At 35.3% G+C, this 18,704-nt stretch overlaps 1 protein-coding gene across 7 annotated transcripts in view; it reads right to left on the bottom strand.

The window, feature by feature from the left end:
* Positions 1-2,876: 2,876 nt before the first annotated feature.
* Positions 2,877-18,704, bottom strand: part of NFIA (nuclear factor I A) — a 292,392-nt gene continuing 276,564 nt past the window's right edge. For all 7 annotated transcript variants that reach the window (XM_039339045.1, XM_039339047.1, XM_039339041.1 and 4 more), the window contains one exon: positions 2,877-8,251. In XM_039339045.1, the coding sequence (XP_039194979.1) occupies positions 8,234-8,251 (18 nt within the window). In that variant the 3' untranslated portion in view covers positions 2,877-8,233. The remainder of the gene's footprint in view (positions 8,252-18,704) is intronic.

The following is an 18,704-nucleotide window of genomic DNA, read 5'->3' as shown; positions in this document are numbered from 1 at the left end:
ATAACACAGATACTTGCATGCATGTCATAAACTAAAGAACAACAAAGCCTGTTAGCATTAGCAATTTTTTATTTTCCTTTTTTGTTGCATAGGAAATGCAGTACTTGCTTCCAGTAATTGTATTGTAATGTGAGAGGGTGGTAGCACTAATGGTTGAATACAAGAGTTAAACTAATCCACACCAGCTCAAAAAAAAAAAAAAAATCTGCAGATTTAGTTGAAAAGAATGGATGCCCACAGTGATTCTCAACCAATTTCAAATTTTCACAGAACACAGTAAACCTAAAATGGTAACTATGAGGATCAATACAAGGATACTAGAGGCACAAGGGACCCGATTCATAAAAAAGTGGAAACACAGGGATATTAAAGCAAGGATTAAGTGAATTTGCAGCAAATCTTCACATGAGAATGCATTGTTGTGTAAGACGAAAAAAAAAACAAATCAAATGTTTGATTGTTAGACCTGAGTAAGTGGACTGGTGAGTGGCTAACTGTACAAAGAAGCCAAGGGCAGGTATTATATTATAGATATTCTTATTTGCAGAATATTCCCACTACCATACTTTGCAAGCCGGGGGGGGGGGAAACCCACTGCTAAACCTCTTGGCTGCCTTTTTCCAGCAGAATGTGAAGGATTAGTTAGATCAGTGGTGGCGAACCTATGGCATGGGTCCCAGAGGCGGCACTCAGAGCCCTCTCTCTCTGGGCACGCTTGCCATTGCCCCAGTCCTAGACCTTCAGTTGGGTTTTATAAAACCTTTTCGCTTTAGGCCTCTGCCGCCATGTGCAAAAAAAAAAAGGTCCAATCAGTCAATTTCAACTTCTCGCGGGGAAAAAAAGGATCTTGCAAAGTTGGAATTGATTGAACTTTTTAGTCCCATCCAGTCTGCCGTTACCACTGCAGCCACGCCTACCCAATGGGCCACGCCCACCCAATGGGCCACGCCCACCCAGCACTCGACAATGCATAAGTGGGGTTTGGGTTGCAGTTTGGGCACTCAGTCTCTAAAAGGTTCGCCATCAATGAGTTAGATTCTTAGATTCATTTCTCTGTTCCATATTTGGTCTCTCCAAGATCACATGAACATAGAATCTTTCCTCAACTTGAATGGTCGTTCCCACCCTATTGCCAGCTCTCTTATCTATGCTACTCCCATTCCTTAGATCTGGACTGTTCCTAGTTTCTTCCTTTCTTTTGGAAAGGAAAAAAAAAGATTGATCTAAAGCATGGGTGAACTTTGGGAGGGGTGTATGTCAGAGAATATTTTTGGTGTCTTAAAAAGATATCCTGAACACTCTGGCAGGATGTGTCATGAAAAGGTCTTGTGATTTCACAAAAGAGCTGCAACACTGGCAAAGCCAGATACAAAACTCTCATGAACCAATGAAAGGCAAACAACTGAGATTGGACCTATCATCCTTTTTAGAGTTACATTGTTGAATCCTAGAAAAACTGGATAGATCTGTCCCTTATTTCCTTGAAGTGTTATGGGTTCTGATTGGGCCAAAGAGGCTTCCTTGTAAATTAATGTCACATCAGGAACAAGAGCTTGCCTTGCAGCATGCTTGCTTCTCATTAATGGTGATTCTTCCCCCCTCCCCAGGATTAAAAAGTATTTTTTAAAAAAACAAATAAAATCAGGAAGTTTAGGGAGGTGCAAAGAGAGATGTTGCTTAGCATGGATCAAATGAAACACCTGACATTGCATTAGGCAACGTTATGCAAAAAAGAACAAACTCTCTGCAAAATCTCGCTTAGTTTTCCATAGCCAATGGAATACTATTTTGCTCTGGGGAACGGTTCTCCAATCCAGTCTAGAGTGCATAAAAATGCTCTCTTTAAATCATTACAATCTCACATTTTCCTTTCTTCATGTCCTACTTTAATATTTTAAAGGCCTGTCTGACAGCCTTTAAATAAAAGCAGTACGCCGAATGAAAATCTTGGAAAGAAAAAGAAAGCTATACCATTTGGATTGGGGGGAGGGGGTGAAAACCCAACCTGAATGCCAAAATCCTATGTTAATTCCTGGTGACCACTCATGAATCGGGCCCGAAGTTTATACAGAATTTTGACAAAAAGAAAAGAAAAAAGAAAAACAGCAGTGCATGGAAACTAAATAGCCGTATGAGGTTTGGTTTTAAAGTTCTTACACATTTCTGTTAAATGAGGAGGTCTGGTGTGAAACAGGGTCAAGCATGGGTACCTGGTTTAAACACTGTCCATTAGGAAAACATTTTCAATGTCAGTTCCAAGTTTGAGAATTGTTGGTTCCACTGAAGTCTTATGTCTGTTTTTTTTTTCTTCTGAGATAAGCTTTTAGAGTTCTTAGGCTGCTTAAGCAAAGAAAATATACCACCAGGCATGGATTTCTGGATTTCAAACCCCAGACCTGCCCTCGAGAGTGAAGAATGCCCCCCACAAATAATACTGAATTGAATTTTAAGTTAAATGTGTATTTCCAAAATACTGAAAACACCCAAAACCAAGAAAAAACAGAATTGTGTTCTCGGTGAAATATCTTTAAACCTATCTGACAAGGACCAAATCAGAGAGAGAGGAAAAAAAAGACTAACATAACTTTGAGTAATATTCATACAGCTCACTAAGCATTATGGAATAGCATGCATTAATATTGTTTGGTTATTTTACATCACCTATATCAGAAGGCTCTGACAGACAGCGAAGGCTACTGGTGTAGAAAAATCTTAACTTCAGAAGAGCAATATAATACAGATTTCACAGGCACTACATTTTTAATATATCAGGTATTATGCTGGTTTTCTTATATTTCTTTCTGTCCTAAAGCTGGCATTTATAACAATGACCAAAAAAGGCAAGGATTGAAGTAAACAGAAAGTAGATACCAAAGTTGATATATTTCTTTTTTTTTTTTCAGATTTATATTAGTGCATAGTTCTCATGCAGATAAACACTGCTATGCATTTACATTGTTAGAAAGCAGAGTGAATTGAGCCCAAGTTGTCACATTTTTGTAAATCATTTTGCCAGCCTGTAATAGCACCATGTAATGGGTTTGCATTAAACATTAAATTGATTTCAGAATTGGTGACACAGTATTCACTACAGTTAAGTGCTATGGAATAGCTTCAATGTTACCTGCTATATATCAAAGCAATTTTCATCCCACTGTTGTTGTTTTTTTTATTATTGGAAAAAATAAAAGGGAAATGGTACTCAATACTAATTAGACTATTGCACAGCCTTGGACTTGATGATGGCATAGCCGGGTTTTACTGTCCAACAGTAATACATGCGTTGACTTCAAGACAAAATTGGCTTCATAAGCTTGAATTTAATGGAAACCTTGCCTGGCAGGCAGAGTTTATTTCATGAGTTTCTCCCCAATAGATTGCATGAAAGATGAGTTTCTTTTAGGTGCCATTGAAGCTCTCCTTACATTTTCATCCCCATTGTGGTTTGCAATGTTTGTTCTATAGAGGCCTTCTACCAAAGTAAAACCATAAAAAGATATTTCCAGAGACACAATGCAAAGAATAATATTGACATTTGTTTTTTTTTTAAATTACAAGGAAAAAAAAGTTCAGTTTTATGCCATGTATTTGGATGTGAGTTTTTTTTTGCCTTTTCTCTCGTTTGTGTGTGTGTGTGTGTGTGTGCGCGCACACACACAGTAAATTTAATACTGTTACTATAAAGCTGAAAACTATATGGAACAAAGAGAAGACATTGAAAGAAAAGTAAGTAGAGGGATTTTTGCATATTCCTCTGGGCTGACTGAATTCTGCGGACATGAAAAACACCCCTCACCAATTCTATTCTTTTGCTTGCCAATTTGCAAGAGAAGACTGGACACTTCCTTGCAGAAAAGGTACACCCATGGCTGGTGCCCTTCTCCAATCAAGGTTTTTCCAGCCACGTTTTTCTCTACAGCTTATCTTCATGAGCAAACATGGTCACTGACTATGCTATCCTGGGATGAGGGGAGCCACAGTCCTACACCCTTGGTGAACATCAGATTGGGGAAGATTGCATTAGCCTCTGGTTTCAAAAAATATATAAAACACAACGAATAAATAATGCAACATCTCGAGGGTGTGCAGGATGACAATCCGCTAAGCCCTATTTTGGAAAGAGATCAAGAGAACAAAATTTCTGTTAGTTAAGTTAATTCAAGGAAAGAACTGCTGTTTCTATTTGGGATAAGGAGGCAAAAGGGTTGGTGTTGGGTATATAGTCATTTTGAAAGAATGACTTGGGCAGAAAAGCTGTCTGTGCAAAGAATAAAAAAGCAGTTTTGAATTGGGCAATGGATATGTTAATCTGATTCCGCAGTGTGTGTTCCAAGATTATTTTTCTATTAAGGACTGCACACCCCATGCAGTTGCCTCCCTTCAGATCTACATTCTGCACTCTGCTTTGAGGAATAAAACTCTGTTCTCCACACCTGAATAGATTCAAACTGCTGTTATTGCATGACAACAAGATGAAACAAAAGTTAATTTAGTGCCTTTAATACTTTACAACTTCTGTTGGTAAACACCCTTGACCACAAACCTAATGTTTAAAGCCTTTAAAAACAATTTGTTTTGTGTGATTCCAATCAGAATTCCCTAACTTTACCACCTTCAAACTTAATATGATAAAACGCCTTCAAAAATACAGCATATCTGTAATGTCCATTTACAATGGTTTTTCAGTAGCCTATACTTCTCAAGCATAGGAATATGCTATACTATTGAGAAAAGGGGGGGGGGAAACTGTATTTAAATACATACAAAAAAGGAAACAGGAAAGTTTTTAACTTAAATCCAGTTCCCAAAGGGGGGGAAAAAAAGCAATTCTATGAATGCTGCCTTTATAACGAACAATCAGAATTTCACTAAGCTAATTTGACAGAAATTTTTCCTTATTTAAACAACATTACAAAAGTCCTGCATTATAAAATAGGATAGAATAAATCAGTGTAATCAATAAAACTATACAACATACACATTACATAGCTTCTGAGTGGGCAGCTTTGATTCTCTCTCTTTCTGGCCATGACTATCACATGCTTACTAAAAACAACTAACTGCCCAAACTATTGCTTAGTTTGCTTTGTTTCTTTTTTAAAAAAAGGGTGCAATTTTGTTGTATATACAACCAATTTACTGGTAATACCTTGGCTTAGAGCAAGGTTCTGACAAAATGTTTGTCTAGGCTTTTTTTCCCCTTCACTGTGAAGCACTGAAAGCTGCTAATTTTTTTATTTTTTTATTTTTAGTGCACATATGTCTTAATAAGGTAATGCCCTGCTAAGTGCTATAGGGAAGGCAAAGGATGCTGGCTAGTGGATGTGATACCATAATACTAACAATCACACAATACAACAGAGCAAATGACTACTCAACCACTTATTTGACATATATGAAAATCCAAAACATTTTTTCCTTAAATAGAGAATAACCAGTAAACAATTTTCAGAACTTGGAAGTTTAAAAACGTGCATATAAAAATGGGCATTTCATACTTTTTATTGAATGTGGTTTGATTGCAATCTGCTAATAAAAATGGGTGTGGGATTTGAAGAAAACGGGAGGTGTTTTTTTTTTTTTTTTAAGGCTTGCTTGTGAAAGGAAGAATTGAAAAACAAAAACTGCTTGAAGCAGGGTTCAGCTTAGTGCTTCACAGTTTGACTGCTTCTCTAAGAAGAGCCCTTCCTGCGTGTGCATTCAAAAATCACACACACACAAAAAAAGTACAAAGACAAACACCTAAAACATGCTGCTTCAAGTGCAGCACCGACTTTGGTCAAATTAAAAAAAAAAAGACTTAAAAGAAAAATTAAGAATTGCTAAGCTTTTCTTCTATGTGATATAAGCAGGTATTGCATATTTTCATATATCTGGGAAAAAATAAAAATGAACAAAAGGAAGACTCCAAAGAAAATGGTAAAATGCAGCCACATCAAAAATACTGATATACTCTAGCATCTACAGATATCAGAATAGCACTGCCACTGACCGTACAGGACAAGAAAACACTACCCCTATCTGTGAAACAACTAACCTTCTATTGTATTCTAAGATGCTGAAACTGACAATGGCGGACATAAAAGTCACATTTACAAAAAAGTGTCTCCAAATGCTTGACTAGGGGGGGAAAAATAACCCTTTCAATAGAGGAACATGTGCAACAATTCCACAAATAATCGCTATCCAGGGCAAGGCACATTGATATGGAATTATTATTATTATTATTATTTTGTTTCGTGCAAATCAAGAAAACAAAACAAAACAAAACAACAAAGTTTTAGGGAAAAGATGAGGAGCAAAGTGTCTTCCCAAGAAATTCAGTTTACTTGATTGTATAGGACAGTAGTAGAAACCCTTCTGAAGGGCCGAACAAACATAGTTTAAAGGCAAGTGCCTGGATTAGGGATTACAATATTGTGTCTTAATGCACTCTACTTTACCCTACATTAACTATATAAAAATTAGTTACTAACACTAGAACATGCAGAGACTTTCTCTGATTAGCTAGATTTGCCAACCAGAACGTATATATATGTATAATATAGGAAACCTTCTTAAAGTTGCATGGAAAGCAAAGGGGTGCTCCGCTGTCTGATAGAAGAAAAAAAATCACTTGCATTTTTTTGCTGCTTTTTTTGCTGTTTTTTTTCCTTTTTTTTTTTTTTTACATAAGATACAGGACATTTGGGGTCCAAACTTTCTTTTTTTTTTAAGCAAGTGCCCTCACTTTGAACTGGCATAAAATATAAATCCACATTTTGCTTCTCTACTGATGCCTTTGCAGTCCAGAAAGAAAAGAAAAGAAAAGGCCAGTTCAGGGACACAGAGGCATTTTTACTTTCTGGACAGCTATCTCTTATTATATTAAAAGACCACAATCCAATGCAGGCTACAAAATGCTTAAAGCTATTTTTTAAGCATGCCTTCCTCTGCATTAAACTGTGGCCAAGATATTTTTAAGAAGTGATATACCCTATATTGCCGGAAACATGTATGATTTGTCAGAATTATCATACTCTATGATAATTGATTTTTAGCTTATATAATGAACAGATATTATGATTTAATTTTAATTATGTGCTTTGATAACAGAAAATAATTAGCATTTAATGAAGATAACATATTGTGGTAAAAGCACCATCAAATTTTGTGTGTGAACGTTTTAAATTTCCTTCAGTTTAAAGGGATACAAGTTTAACAATAAAAAACATAAAAAGCAAAAATAGCTCCCCCCCTTTTTTTTCTTTCAAGGCTGTTTTTTACCCCAATAATTTAGAGTCCTGGGGTGGAAGGACTTGGAAAACAAAAATAGAATTTTCAACAATCTCTATCTTACAAAGATATTTAGCTATCCAATGAAATTGCACTTTTCTCAATTCAAAATTCAATTGTTTTGATTGATTCCTGTCAGTTTCTATCAAAACAGACCAACTTCCCCATTTCCATATGAATTTTATGTCATTGTTGAAAATTGTCAAAAATGTTTCATGTTAAGTGCAGCATTTATTTTCTTTCTTTTTTGTTTGACCTGTAGTAGATTGATGGTTTATATTTCTTTGCCACTTATGTGGAAACCAACCTGTCAATTACCATCTTATGATTCGTGTCATATATTGAATTGCTGATTGCAAAATTAAAAAAAAAATCCTGATATGTTACAGAAAAAACATGCCCCATGACTGTCTTGTAAGTGTCATACTGAAGAACTCAGCTACTATAAAGTTATTTATGTGTAGCTCTTCGGATCTCTCAGTAAGTCTCACACTTGTATGGGAAATTAATCAGTAAAAAATACTGTAAAACAGTTAGGTGCTGTATGGAAAGGGTTACAATAGCAAGTCAGTAAGTAGCCAGCAGGCTCGCTCTGCTACTCAATGTCCCTAATTCTTACACTATCACTTGAAACACTTCAAAAATATGAAGCTCAAACATTTCCAGCACCATATGAGAAATTACATCGGTCACTAAGGTGTTCTTTAAAAAAAAAACCTCAAACCAAACCAAAACCCCAACCCTCAAACTCCCTCCTCCCCCCCACTATATTACGGCCTCTGATGCTCAATCATAACATTTGCCGTCTCTGAGTAAGAGCAGTTGCTTGATGTCAATCTCTGTCTGCTCTCCTTCCATGGACGTGAAGTAACAACACTGCTTTGTGGCTGCTTCCATGTTACAGAGTTCGAACGTGGGTCAGGTGGTCTGTCTGCTGGATGGTGGGAAACTGTTAGTTTTATCCCAGGTACCAGGACTGCAAAGAAGACAAAGGGAAACAAAATTATTGGCCTGCGAGAGAATTGTAACATAAATTCATTGACATGGATGAAGACTGCAAAAAGAAAACTGGGAACCATTAATTTCACTGTTTCGGTATTAGAATGTGAAGCTAATCAAGTCAGATTAAAGTGTGCATCCTCATTCTCTTATTTATCTGTGTAATTCACTGAAAAATTGGGAAATGAACGATATTGAATGGACATACCAATACGAATTTATGTAATATGACAGCACAGGGGATATTAAGTAACCGCATGCCCACAACTCATTAAAAAAGGCTAAAAGAAGAGATACAGGGTGTTAAGGGGAGAGGACTTGTTACTCTCTGTTACACTTAGTTTTTGCAGTGGTTTCCACTATTAGAAATTTGTCAAATTGTTAATTAATATCATCACAAAGTTGGTAATTGTGGCTTGACATAATTGACTAATAATTCTTCCTAAATATACTTACTTGACATTTTTTCATCAGAGTCTAAACAGTTATATGCTCTTGCAAGTGTTATCAAAGTTCATATTTATTTAGGAAACATTTTGACCAAAATATTGTTTAAGTATGGCATTGTATTTATTTTCCTATAATTATAACAACATTGATTGCTCAAACAATTCAAGACTAACATCCAGTACAATCATATTAAGGCATAGCCACTTTGCCTTGGCTATTCTAATCTATAGCCAACCAGAGTCATCTTGTATGGGAGAAGGCATAGAAATTTAATAAATAAATGTAAAATAAATAAATAAAATGTAGAAAAAAGAAACTTTTATAATGCAGATTTCTATTTCAGTACTCTGGTTTACAAATATATCTTTTGCAATGGAAGTCTGTGAAATAGGAGGTGCAAAATTGTTTAAAGCATCTTAAACTCAGCTTAAATTTAAAATACAGAAGACAAGTCCTAAATTAAGAAACAATTGTTGCTGATCTATGCTAAATCTATGTTAAAAAGTAAAAAACCTGAGATAAAATCTATTGTTCTATTACAGTAAACAAAAAGAATCATGTCATAATATAAAATACAATTTTTAACAAGTTCAGAATAGTCTTTAGTCTCAATATCTTCATTATAAGACATATAGGTTTATTTCAAATATGTACTGACACTGATAACATTATTCATGAATGAGAATCTAATGATCTCATCATGAATTATGAGATTATAAATTTCAAAATAACAAGGCTATGGAAAGTTTTGAAAGAGATTTTGTAATTTTGAGACTTCCCCATCACTTTGGAACCAACTGATTTGGGATAGTTTCACATTCATTGAAATATATCTTTCAGAATAGGAAAAAATAGGTGGTGAATGGTGGCTTATCAATAGCTAAGTTAACAATAACTCAATTGCATTTAAAAATCTCTTGTTGGCTACAATAATAAGGCTACCATGCCAGCAAATGTGCAAATAAATGCTTTTCTCAATAGCAATAATCATAAATGCCTGTTATTCCAGTAAACAAAGTGAAGAAGGACACTATAAAATTTGTAAACAGTGTAAATATGTTCCAAATAGGAACTGGATGTGAAAGAGAGTGATTTTTGCCTTCAGTCCAGGAGCTAGAAGGCATGATGAAAAAAAGAATTTTTATCGATGGGAAAATAAACAACTGATAACTTCTGAAGAGGTTCATGAATTCAAAAAGAGGCGGAAGGATCAGCTTTACTCTGGTTTCAAATAAACTGGCTTATAATCGGAAATAAACTGAATCAGCTTCAAACATCAGCTGACATCAGACATATTCAGGGCTGATACCGAAGTACTTTGAAGTCTTGGTGAAGATATGCCCCATAGAATGGGATTGATTGGCAGGAAAAATGAATAAAAACCAAAGGACATTTTCTTCAGAGAGCATTTTAGAAGTGGGACATTATCAGAAATATTCTTTTCTTTCTGACCAAGGTTGAGAAAACAGCTTGTACAAGACAAAAAATGGGAAAAGTTGGCTGGCTTAAAGATTACATGGTTTAAGCTTTGGCAGAATGTCATGAAGATATGTTAAACAAGTATTGTTTTATTTAAAATATTTAACTGTAAAAGAGAAACTTGTCAATGTGTATACTTTTGTGTCGTTTTTCACTTTACTACCCAGTTCTTTGGACATTTACAAAGTTAATACACTTACATCTGCTATTGTTTCTCACCATTCTTCGTAAATCAGATTGAAATTGGCTGAGATTAAATAGAAATCTGTTTGTTTTGGAACTTTTTACACAAAAATTTCCTTGGGTGATTAAAGAATCTGTATTCATTATCTTGACACAGATTTATCTGCCAGATTAGCGTGAACATATTTTGAGAAAATTAATTCATTTAGTAAAGCAGAGTAAGTGTCTAGTTTCATAAATATGCTTTGTATGAGTTATAGTTTATGCTGTTGCCATCAAGAAAGTATTAAATTTAAAAACCTTGATACTAAATATACTTTAATTTAAATTACCTTCATCTGCAAATAAGGACTCTTCCTAAACAAACCCAAGATTCGTTTCAATTCTTAAATGTTTTCACGACGTGTGTCTGTGCCACCTTCAAGAACTCCTTTGTGCAGCAGAACAGGCATTTTTTTTATATATCAGTGCCCCATTTTTGAATCAAGATTCAAAAAGTTGGACAACTTTCTAATTGTCAGGCAAACACTAGTCCAAACTTTCCTATCAAGAGTCTAAACCCTGCCATCTGGCTTGATTATGGATCTAATATAATGTTTACTTTAGAAGCTTTAAATAATTGATAGGGCTACTTAAATTTGGTCTGAGTACTTACTTGCTGAAAAGTAGTATAGTGATTTGATTCTGAATCTGGATATCAATATGCCTGGGATCACTTAGGAACATGCGGTAGAAGACTTAAACCTAATTTACACTACTGCCGAAGGCAGCCTGTATACACAGCCCCACTTTTTGGGTGATACACAATCTGCATTTTGGACAGCAGGAGGTGCCCTTTTCCATACAACATTTTTCTCCTCTGCTACTCACTGCATAACTTTTTCTTTTAAAAAAAGAATTCTGCAGTGCTTCTGCCCTCCTTTAAAAAAAAAAGAGGGTATAAAACTTTCTTTGCCCATCTTACTATTCAGTGTGTGCCTTGCAGACAAGGTTACTCCAAAGCAGCTCTGTAATCCTTCACTGAAATAGGCTTTATTGATTGCTCTGGTCTATTGTTCCTTTTCAAGTCCCCAAGTTCAAGTTCATCCTGGTGTTACATCATGTCTGGTTGCTAGGAGCAACCAGACAGACCCAGACGTGACTATCATTAGCAAGAAACACAAGGCTCTCCTCCCACCAACCTTCCAGGGGCTCTGACGTAGCAGGCCCACTGCAAACACATTGAAGTATTTATTCAGCCTAATTTATGACCTACCCAGAAAGCAAGACCCCCACTCCAAAACCCAATGCTGTTGTATATTTAATTAATCGGCCTCTCTCTGGCACTTGGGAAAGTTAGACAAAGGGCTAATTATTGTGTTGCACTCCCCACACTTTTCTTTTGGTGGGGGGAGAGCAGGGGGGGAGGAATTGACTATTTGCATGGGAAAGAAAACTTAGAAGGCTCCTCATAAACACCTTTCTCCCTTCTTTTTGCCCCACTGACACTTCATGAAATACTTAGCCGCTTAAGGGAATTGGGGGGGGGGGGAGGAGGAGGAGGAGGAGAAAGCCCTGATGTGAATGTAACTCCTTCGGAGTTGGTATGCAGTAACACAAATCAACTCATGACATGTTTAAATTTAAATGCTAACCACACACTCCGAGAGTTACTTTAAAGGTTAGTTTTTAATCAATAGAAGTTGCTGACTCGGGAGTTTTGAGCGCGCACTGCAGCTCTTTGTGCCTTTGTCGAAGCCTTAAGGCTTTCAAACTTTTTCTTTCATTTTTTTTTAAAAGATGATTTTAGCAGTGATTTGCAGACAGAGTGCTATTGTATTCTTGGCAAGCAACATGTCAATAAAGGTGCAGAGTTGCCCTGCACTGGAGGTGTCAACATGACACCTGCAGGCACCAATCACACCTGAGACAACAGGGCAACAACATTAACTCTTTGCGGATCAAACCATATGGTCACAATCCAATTACAACCCAATTGAAGTTTCTGTAAATGTCACAGTGTCATATATGCTCATGTGCTTTTATTAGATTCAGCCTATGTATCTTTAATTTTACTACCTATCTCAAGCTAATAACAAATGAATTAATAGTTAATCAAAGTAGTACTTCTGCAGTGTTCGATTATTCTTTTGGTGTGTTTTTTTTTCCCCACTTTCCTTTTGGATCAAAAGTTTACATGAGCGTTTCAAAGGCAAATGATCCTTTTGATGAACTTTCATTGTTGGAGAAGCAAGGTTAACAGTGGGTACTTGTGGTGTGCCAAGAGATCTATATATTTATATTCAATGAAATTTCCAACTGTTTTGGTGCATTATAAAGCTGCAATCTAAGTTCTTTACCAAGAAAAAAAGAGAAAGAAATTCCACTATATTACTTTTAATCTGTTTTTATAAGCTCTCCCAGGAACTGTCCAGATCTATACTTGCTCTTAGAAATCCTTTGTATCAGATACTCCCAGGATGCTGCCTGAGCTTGCATGCAGACATTTTGTCTGCCTGCACCCAGAGCTATTGCAATTCTGTACAGTCCATAAAATGGATTTCACCGCCCTTTCCCAAATGTTCAAGGTGAAACATCAAAAAGAATTCTGCAGCCTGGTACAAGATCTTAGCTTTCCTTTCTCCAGTCAAATGAAGAAGTAATCTCATCATGTTCAAAAGTGCTGACTAAGGATTTAATAAAGTGCCTGCAGATGTGTGTCATCTCTAAGGTATTCAACTCATGTAATGCAAAACAGTTCTACACTGAATGCACTTATAAAATTCCATTTAACCATTGCTGAGCTCTGTTTTAATGTCCTCTAAGGGGTATTAGCATACTCCCCCCCTCCTTAATTTACAGCACAATGAAAGTTGAGACCCTGTACAGTACTGCTAGTATCCTAAAATCGTCACAGTTGTAAGATTTTATGAACCATAAACAATATCTTTTGGACTGAATCCTAAGCAGAGAGCCTGAAGTGGCGATGCCATTGCTTGGAGAATGTCAGCTTATATCTAATGCTAATGGGAAAGAAAACTTCTATAAAGAAAAGAAAAGAAATTCAAATAAAGTTTAAGAATCACCACAACTTAAAACGTAACAAAATACGTACGTTTCTTGCAAGTTTTGGCTGTGCTATCAGTATAGAAAATACTTCAAAAGATCATTAAAATCATATCACCACCTTTTGCTGCTTGGCTAAAAATCCAACCAAGCTCTGTCAAAAAGTTTTTTTATCAGTACATTTTAAAAAGGTGATGTTAGGAAAAAAGAAACCGTAGGAAAAGAGGAATTTTTTTTTGGGGGGGGGTTATTTTTCCAAACCCAGTCATTTAAAAAAAATGTTTAAGAGCAAAAATAAATATTGTGGAAGTTAATATGGAATCCAAACTAGATGTGACAAGTTGACTTCCTTCTCAAAGCAAAATGAGTTCTTTAACAACATTAATACATGGATTTAATTTTTAAAATAGTTTTACAGAGAACTCTGGCAGCTTATTACATTTATATTGCATTCTCTCTTCAAAATATCAAAATTAGTTGTGTACTGGTTTTTCACCCTCTCCCATATTTTCCTCCATCAAGCAATGCTGAAAATCAGATTAGACTGAAAAACAGATGTTAATTATAGTTCACAGTCACAAATATTTATACCTGAACCCAAGTTTCTCCGGGCGTTTTGTCCATTGCACAGCAATATCAGAGTATTGATGTAGGCAGTGTGATGCAAGCTAGGTTGAAATGCATACATTTATGGTGCTGAATTTGAAAAAAAAATCAATTAATAAAACTAATCACTGCAATAAAACTAATCATTTGTAACATTGGCTCTGGAAGCCTTTCAATAATTGGAATGCCCTGGTATCCACATGAATGGTGATTCTTTGGGGCTAAACAGATTTCAGAATTTAATAAATTGGTCCACTAGATGTAAACACATCTCTTCTTTAAATGTAACAACTATTAAGTGGCTTCAGTAGCTCATAGCCTGATTGCTACATGACTGGACTACAGCACAGTGTTGTTCGTGGGCCTGCATTTGGAGACAGGTTGGAAGCTGTAGCTGTTACCAAAGAGAGCCGTCGCAAGTCCATACATGTAGAATTACACCTATATTAAATTTACTGAAGTTTCCAGGAAACTTTCGGACAATGTCTTGTTCAGAAATGAATTTGCTAACGGGACTGGTCACCCAGAGAGGACTCCCTAAAACTCAGCCCCTCTTGTGCAGGTCCCAAGATATGAATGAAATACCAGGACTTCTCTGTAAGAGTCCTCATCTTATGGAATACCCTTTTCTCCAAAGTACATGTATTCTATCACATTACTGTCATTCCGAGCATTAAATATGTCCCATTTCAAATGAGGTTTCAAGAACTGATTCTGATTTGATAATAATTCTGAATCTAAGCATTTATTATTATGCTTTCTCTCCCCTTTGACTTGATGTTGCATGCTGTCAGAACTCTTTGGAATGGTTATTAATATTATAAAATAAAGAAAGAAATAAACTTATTGTGCATTTTTTTCTAGTGCAAATGAATCAAAAACTTTATGAAGACAATGCTGCTGAAGTATATTGTTTTTATATCTATCTCTCATTAATATTATCGCTATATTGCTGTAGAAAGCTAATCTTGAGAGGTGCTAGTTAGCCAAAGGCCATTGGGTTAATTCATAACTGAGGTGACATTTTAATTTGTGACTTTTTGGAACATAGATCTTAAACCTCAATGTACAAAGTAAGTGTTGTATATAAAATTATATAAAGTTTTCATCTTCTTAGAACATTAGAATTCAGTATCATTAATTGATTCGGAACAACACAATACCTACTTTACTGATTTATTTTGTTAATTTAAATTAAATTTGTGACAGTCAGATAGGGTGATGGTAACCTATTTGATGTTTTTTCAAGGGAGCAATAATGATGGAGAATCAAGCTATCTTTATCTATCACCTCTGATGGCTATACAGTATATTATTTTTAAACTCAAAGACAGTATTGTCTTAAGGACAACTTGCTACAGGACAACTGTGGAAAAAAACAACTTTATCTTCCTCATATCCTACTTGTGAGTTTTGTGGGTATATTTGATTGGCCAGCAGCACAGTCAATATTTTTGCCCCTTCTTCTGTTCTTCTGTAAGTAAAACAAAATATGCCAGTGCTGATTATTTGAGATGGAAGCATACAGCTTCTTCCTATCCTAGGTACCTATCAATAGGATATTTTGTTTTCAATCCAGAAAAAAGAGAAAGAAAGGAACATCAGTAATAAAAGGACAAGTAAGCATATAGAAAGGAATGGCACTAACATATAAACATTTATTCAATGTTATACTAAAGCAAGCAAGCAAACAAATGTGAGAACTACCTCAGCTCATAGTACTTTCAATAAATTAGTACTGAATGGTATTCTTATTCTGTGAATTAAGAAATCTTTTTTCAGTTATATCTAGTTTAGGTTGAACGGCAAAATTAAAAAAAAAAGTTTTTATTTTGCTTTTCTTTCTTTGGGGCATACTGAAATCCTTTTGCAAAACTTGTACAGCAATTATTTCTATGGATTCCAGGCTTCTGAACATTAAGCAGAACTGGCAATTGATCCAGAAAGTTTGCCATGTATAAAGTATAATTCAAAACAATGAATTCCCTATTCTTGAAAACAGAAGACTTAGTTCAAAGGGTAGTTTAACAGCAGTATAGTCACAAGTAGTGTCAGAGTAATATAATAAAAAAATAATCGGTGAGAAACCTTGAAATATAATCCAAGCAAGCAAGACAGATTGCCAGTTTGAGTATGATGCATAAATTATGGATAAGAATACATGATCTAAATTATTGAAAAAATAAATAACTATTGAAAAAATAGTTTCACCTTCTTCTGCTTCCAAGGGAAAAAAATTGTCAGTGTATTTTTTTTAAAGAATAAGATTAATGTTCTTATTTTTATAAGGTCTTTAAAGGAAAAAAAATCATGTTTCTGAATACGGTAATTAAAAGTTTTATTTATTATCCCATTTGTTTCGAATTAACATCCTCAACTTTCAAGGTCACACACATTCAAACACAAATTTAGACTTTGCTAATGGAGAGGAAGGAAGTATAAAAAGAAAAGGGAAAGTAGTCAAGCAAACAAGAGAAAGAAACAATCCCATTCTCATGTTATTATAAGAGGGTAGCATAGTACATAGATCAGAGGGTTTAAAAAAAGTACAAACCCCCACTGTACACAAAGCACAGGAAAATGTGAAGAAAAAAAGAGAAAAACCAAAAGCAGCTTAGGGATGTGTTAACTCTGCCATTCTGTCGGCTTAAAGAGTATTTTATGCTTGATCAACAGCTCCCTTTTATTATGCTTTTCTTTCATTCATTCAAGACATCAAAGCAGCGAACCACCAGTGTACCTGATCTACTCGAAGAACTAGTAAGGGTATTCTAAAGAAATGGGAAGATTGGGAGCCAGACACCCCTGCAGACAAGCCAGTTCAAAGAGAGTATCTCAACAATGATTACATTTTGTAAATCTTTTTTTCCCAGGAAAGGCAGCTTATTTCTTCCTTTTTCATGAAAAAAAAAAAAAGGATTGTACCCATTAAAGTAAGCCTGTGAAATGAAAGTTACTTAAGAACTGAAGTACAGCAAGAAGATTAAGTGGAAAGAAAGATTCGGTCTTTTAGAGACTTCCAAAGTATTGCATCCTGTATTTTAATACTAGACATAAAATTCCCTTACAGTGATATAATTCCTTCACCATTCTAAAAACACACATATAAATGGATTGTTTCCTGCTCATATTATATTAGACATCAGCATTCCAAAAAAACAGTATCCTTAGTTTAAATTACAGTCTAACCAATGCACATTTTAAATATTTGCATTGGTTTCTCCATGGATTTGATGCATGGTAAACTAACCAGAATTTTCATTAAATTGGAAAGGGGAAAATCTGCTTGTGCCGAGTGGTTTTGTGGATCTATTCTTCTGTTTAGTGAAAAGTTACATATGTAGTCTTCCTCTGACTGAGACAGAGGAAAAAATAGAAGACACTATTAAATATGTAACATGATGGACCATTCATAATGTACAGAGGGGAAAAGAAGGATAGAAAATTAACATTCTTTTATGTGACAGTGCCTGCTATAAGCCTGCATTTATGAACCTTGGACTTGAAAAGAGTCCTAAGTTAAAAAAAAAAGCTTATTTAAAATATTATAATTTTCATAGTAATCAAAAATTGATTCAAACTAAAGTGCGGTATGCTATGTGATAAATAACACATAGCACTTCACTCTAAAACTTTGGCGACAGTATAAGTTGCAGTTTGTATTGTCATCTATATATTTACACAGGAATGAAAGGGGGAAAAAAACCCCACCCAGGTGCTTTTCTGAAAATTGGGGCTACAGAGTGACCTCTTTTTCTCTTTATCTGGTGAACATCATTTTTGCAGCAGGACTGTATTTTGAGTAAAATAGTTTTCTGCTGAATCCAGCAATACTTTGAATGCCCAGTTCCACTGGAACACATTCATAGGTTGAGATATAAACTGCATACAATTCAATTCTCCCTGGGAGTCTACAGCTATTCTTCATTTACATGTGATTTCCCCAAACTCCTCTTGTGCTAGCTTGCACTGTTTCCAGGGCACACAAAAGGAATGTTCTGCAGCTACAGCCTACAGTCCTTTCTCAGCCATCTGAGACCCACAGGCACAAGTTTGAAGTTGGAGCATACAGTTTTCTCATAACTGGAGAAAAGAGCAAAGGAGACTGTAGGCTAGATTATACTCTCTCTCTCTTTTTACATTTAATACACTATTGTTTTAATGGAACATAATCTAATATAACTGTTGGCATATATTTTTATCATTTTTGTTCATTTTACCTTCCACTTTTTGCAAACTTCTTAATAAGCCCATTCTCAAGACTGTACTTATAGTTTTATTCAAGGTGAATCATAGCCAGGCTCCAGAATAAAATAAATTCAAACGGATATCTTACTATATATACTAGGAATAACAGATAGAATAAAGTATTCTATTCTTCTTTTCTAAATGATTGCTAAATACAATTAAAATATATTAATTGTCTCGAGGATGATTTGGTTAGTGGCTTCTCTCCATCTGGTCTCTGACCCACTTGTTGGACTTGGGTAGAGTTGAATATATTAGCCAAAAACAGAAAGCAATTCTCAAAGTATGCATTGCTGCAGAAAGCTAGCATTTTGTTACAATCAGCAATTTTGAAAGTGGCACAATAAGAGTATCACCTTCAAAGAAGGAAGGGGATGGCATTATTCCCATGACAATATTGATGCAAAGCATTGTACATT

This window comes from Crotalus tigris, unplaced genomic scaffold, assembly GCF_016545835.1.
Source record: "Crotalus tigris isolate CLP2741 ecotype Arizona unplaced genomic scaffold, ASM1654583v1 scf7180000017729.2337069, whole genome shotgun sequence".
NCBI classification, from domain to species: domain Eukaryota; kingdom Metazoa; phylum Chordata; class Lepidosauria; order Squamata; family Viperidae; genus Crotalus; species Crotalus tigris.
Note: the sequence above shows the minus strand (reverse complement) of the source record. Positions and strands in the feature narration are given on the sequence as shown.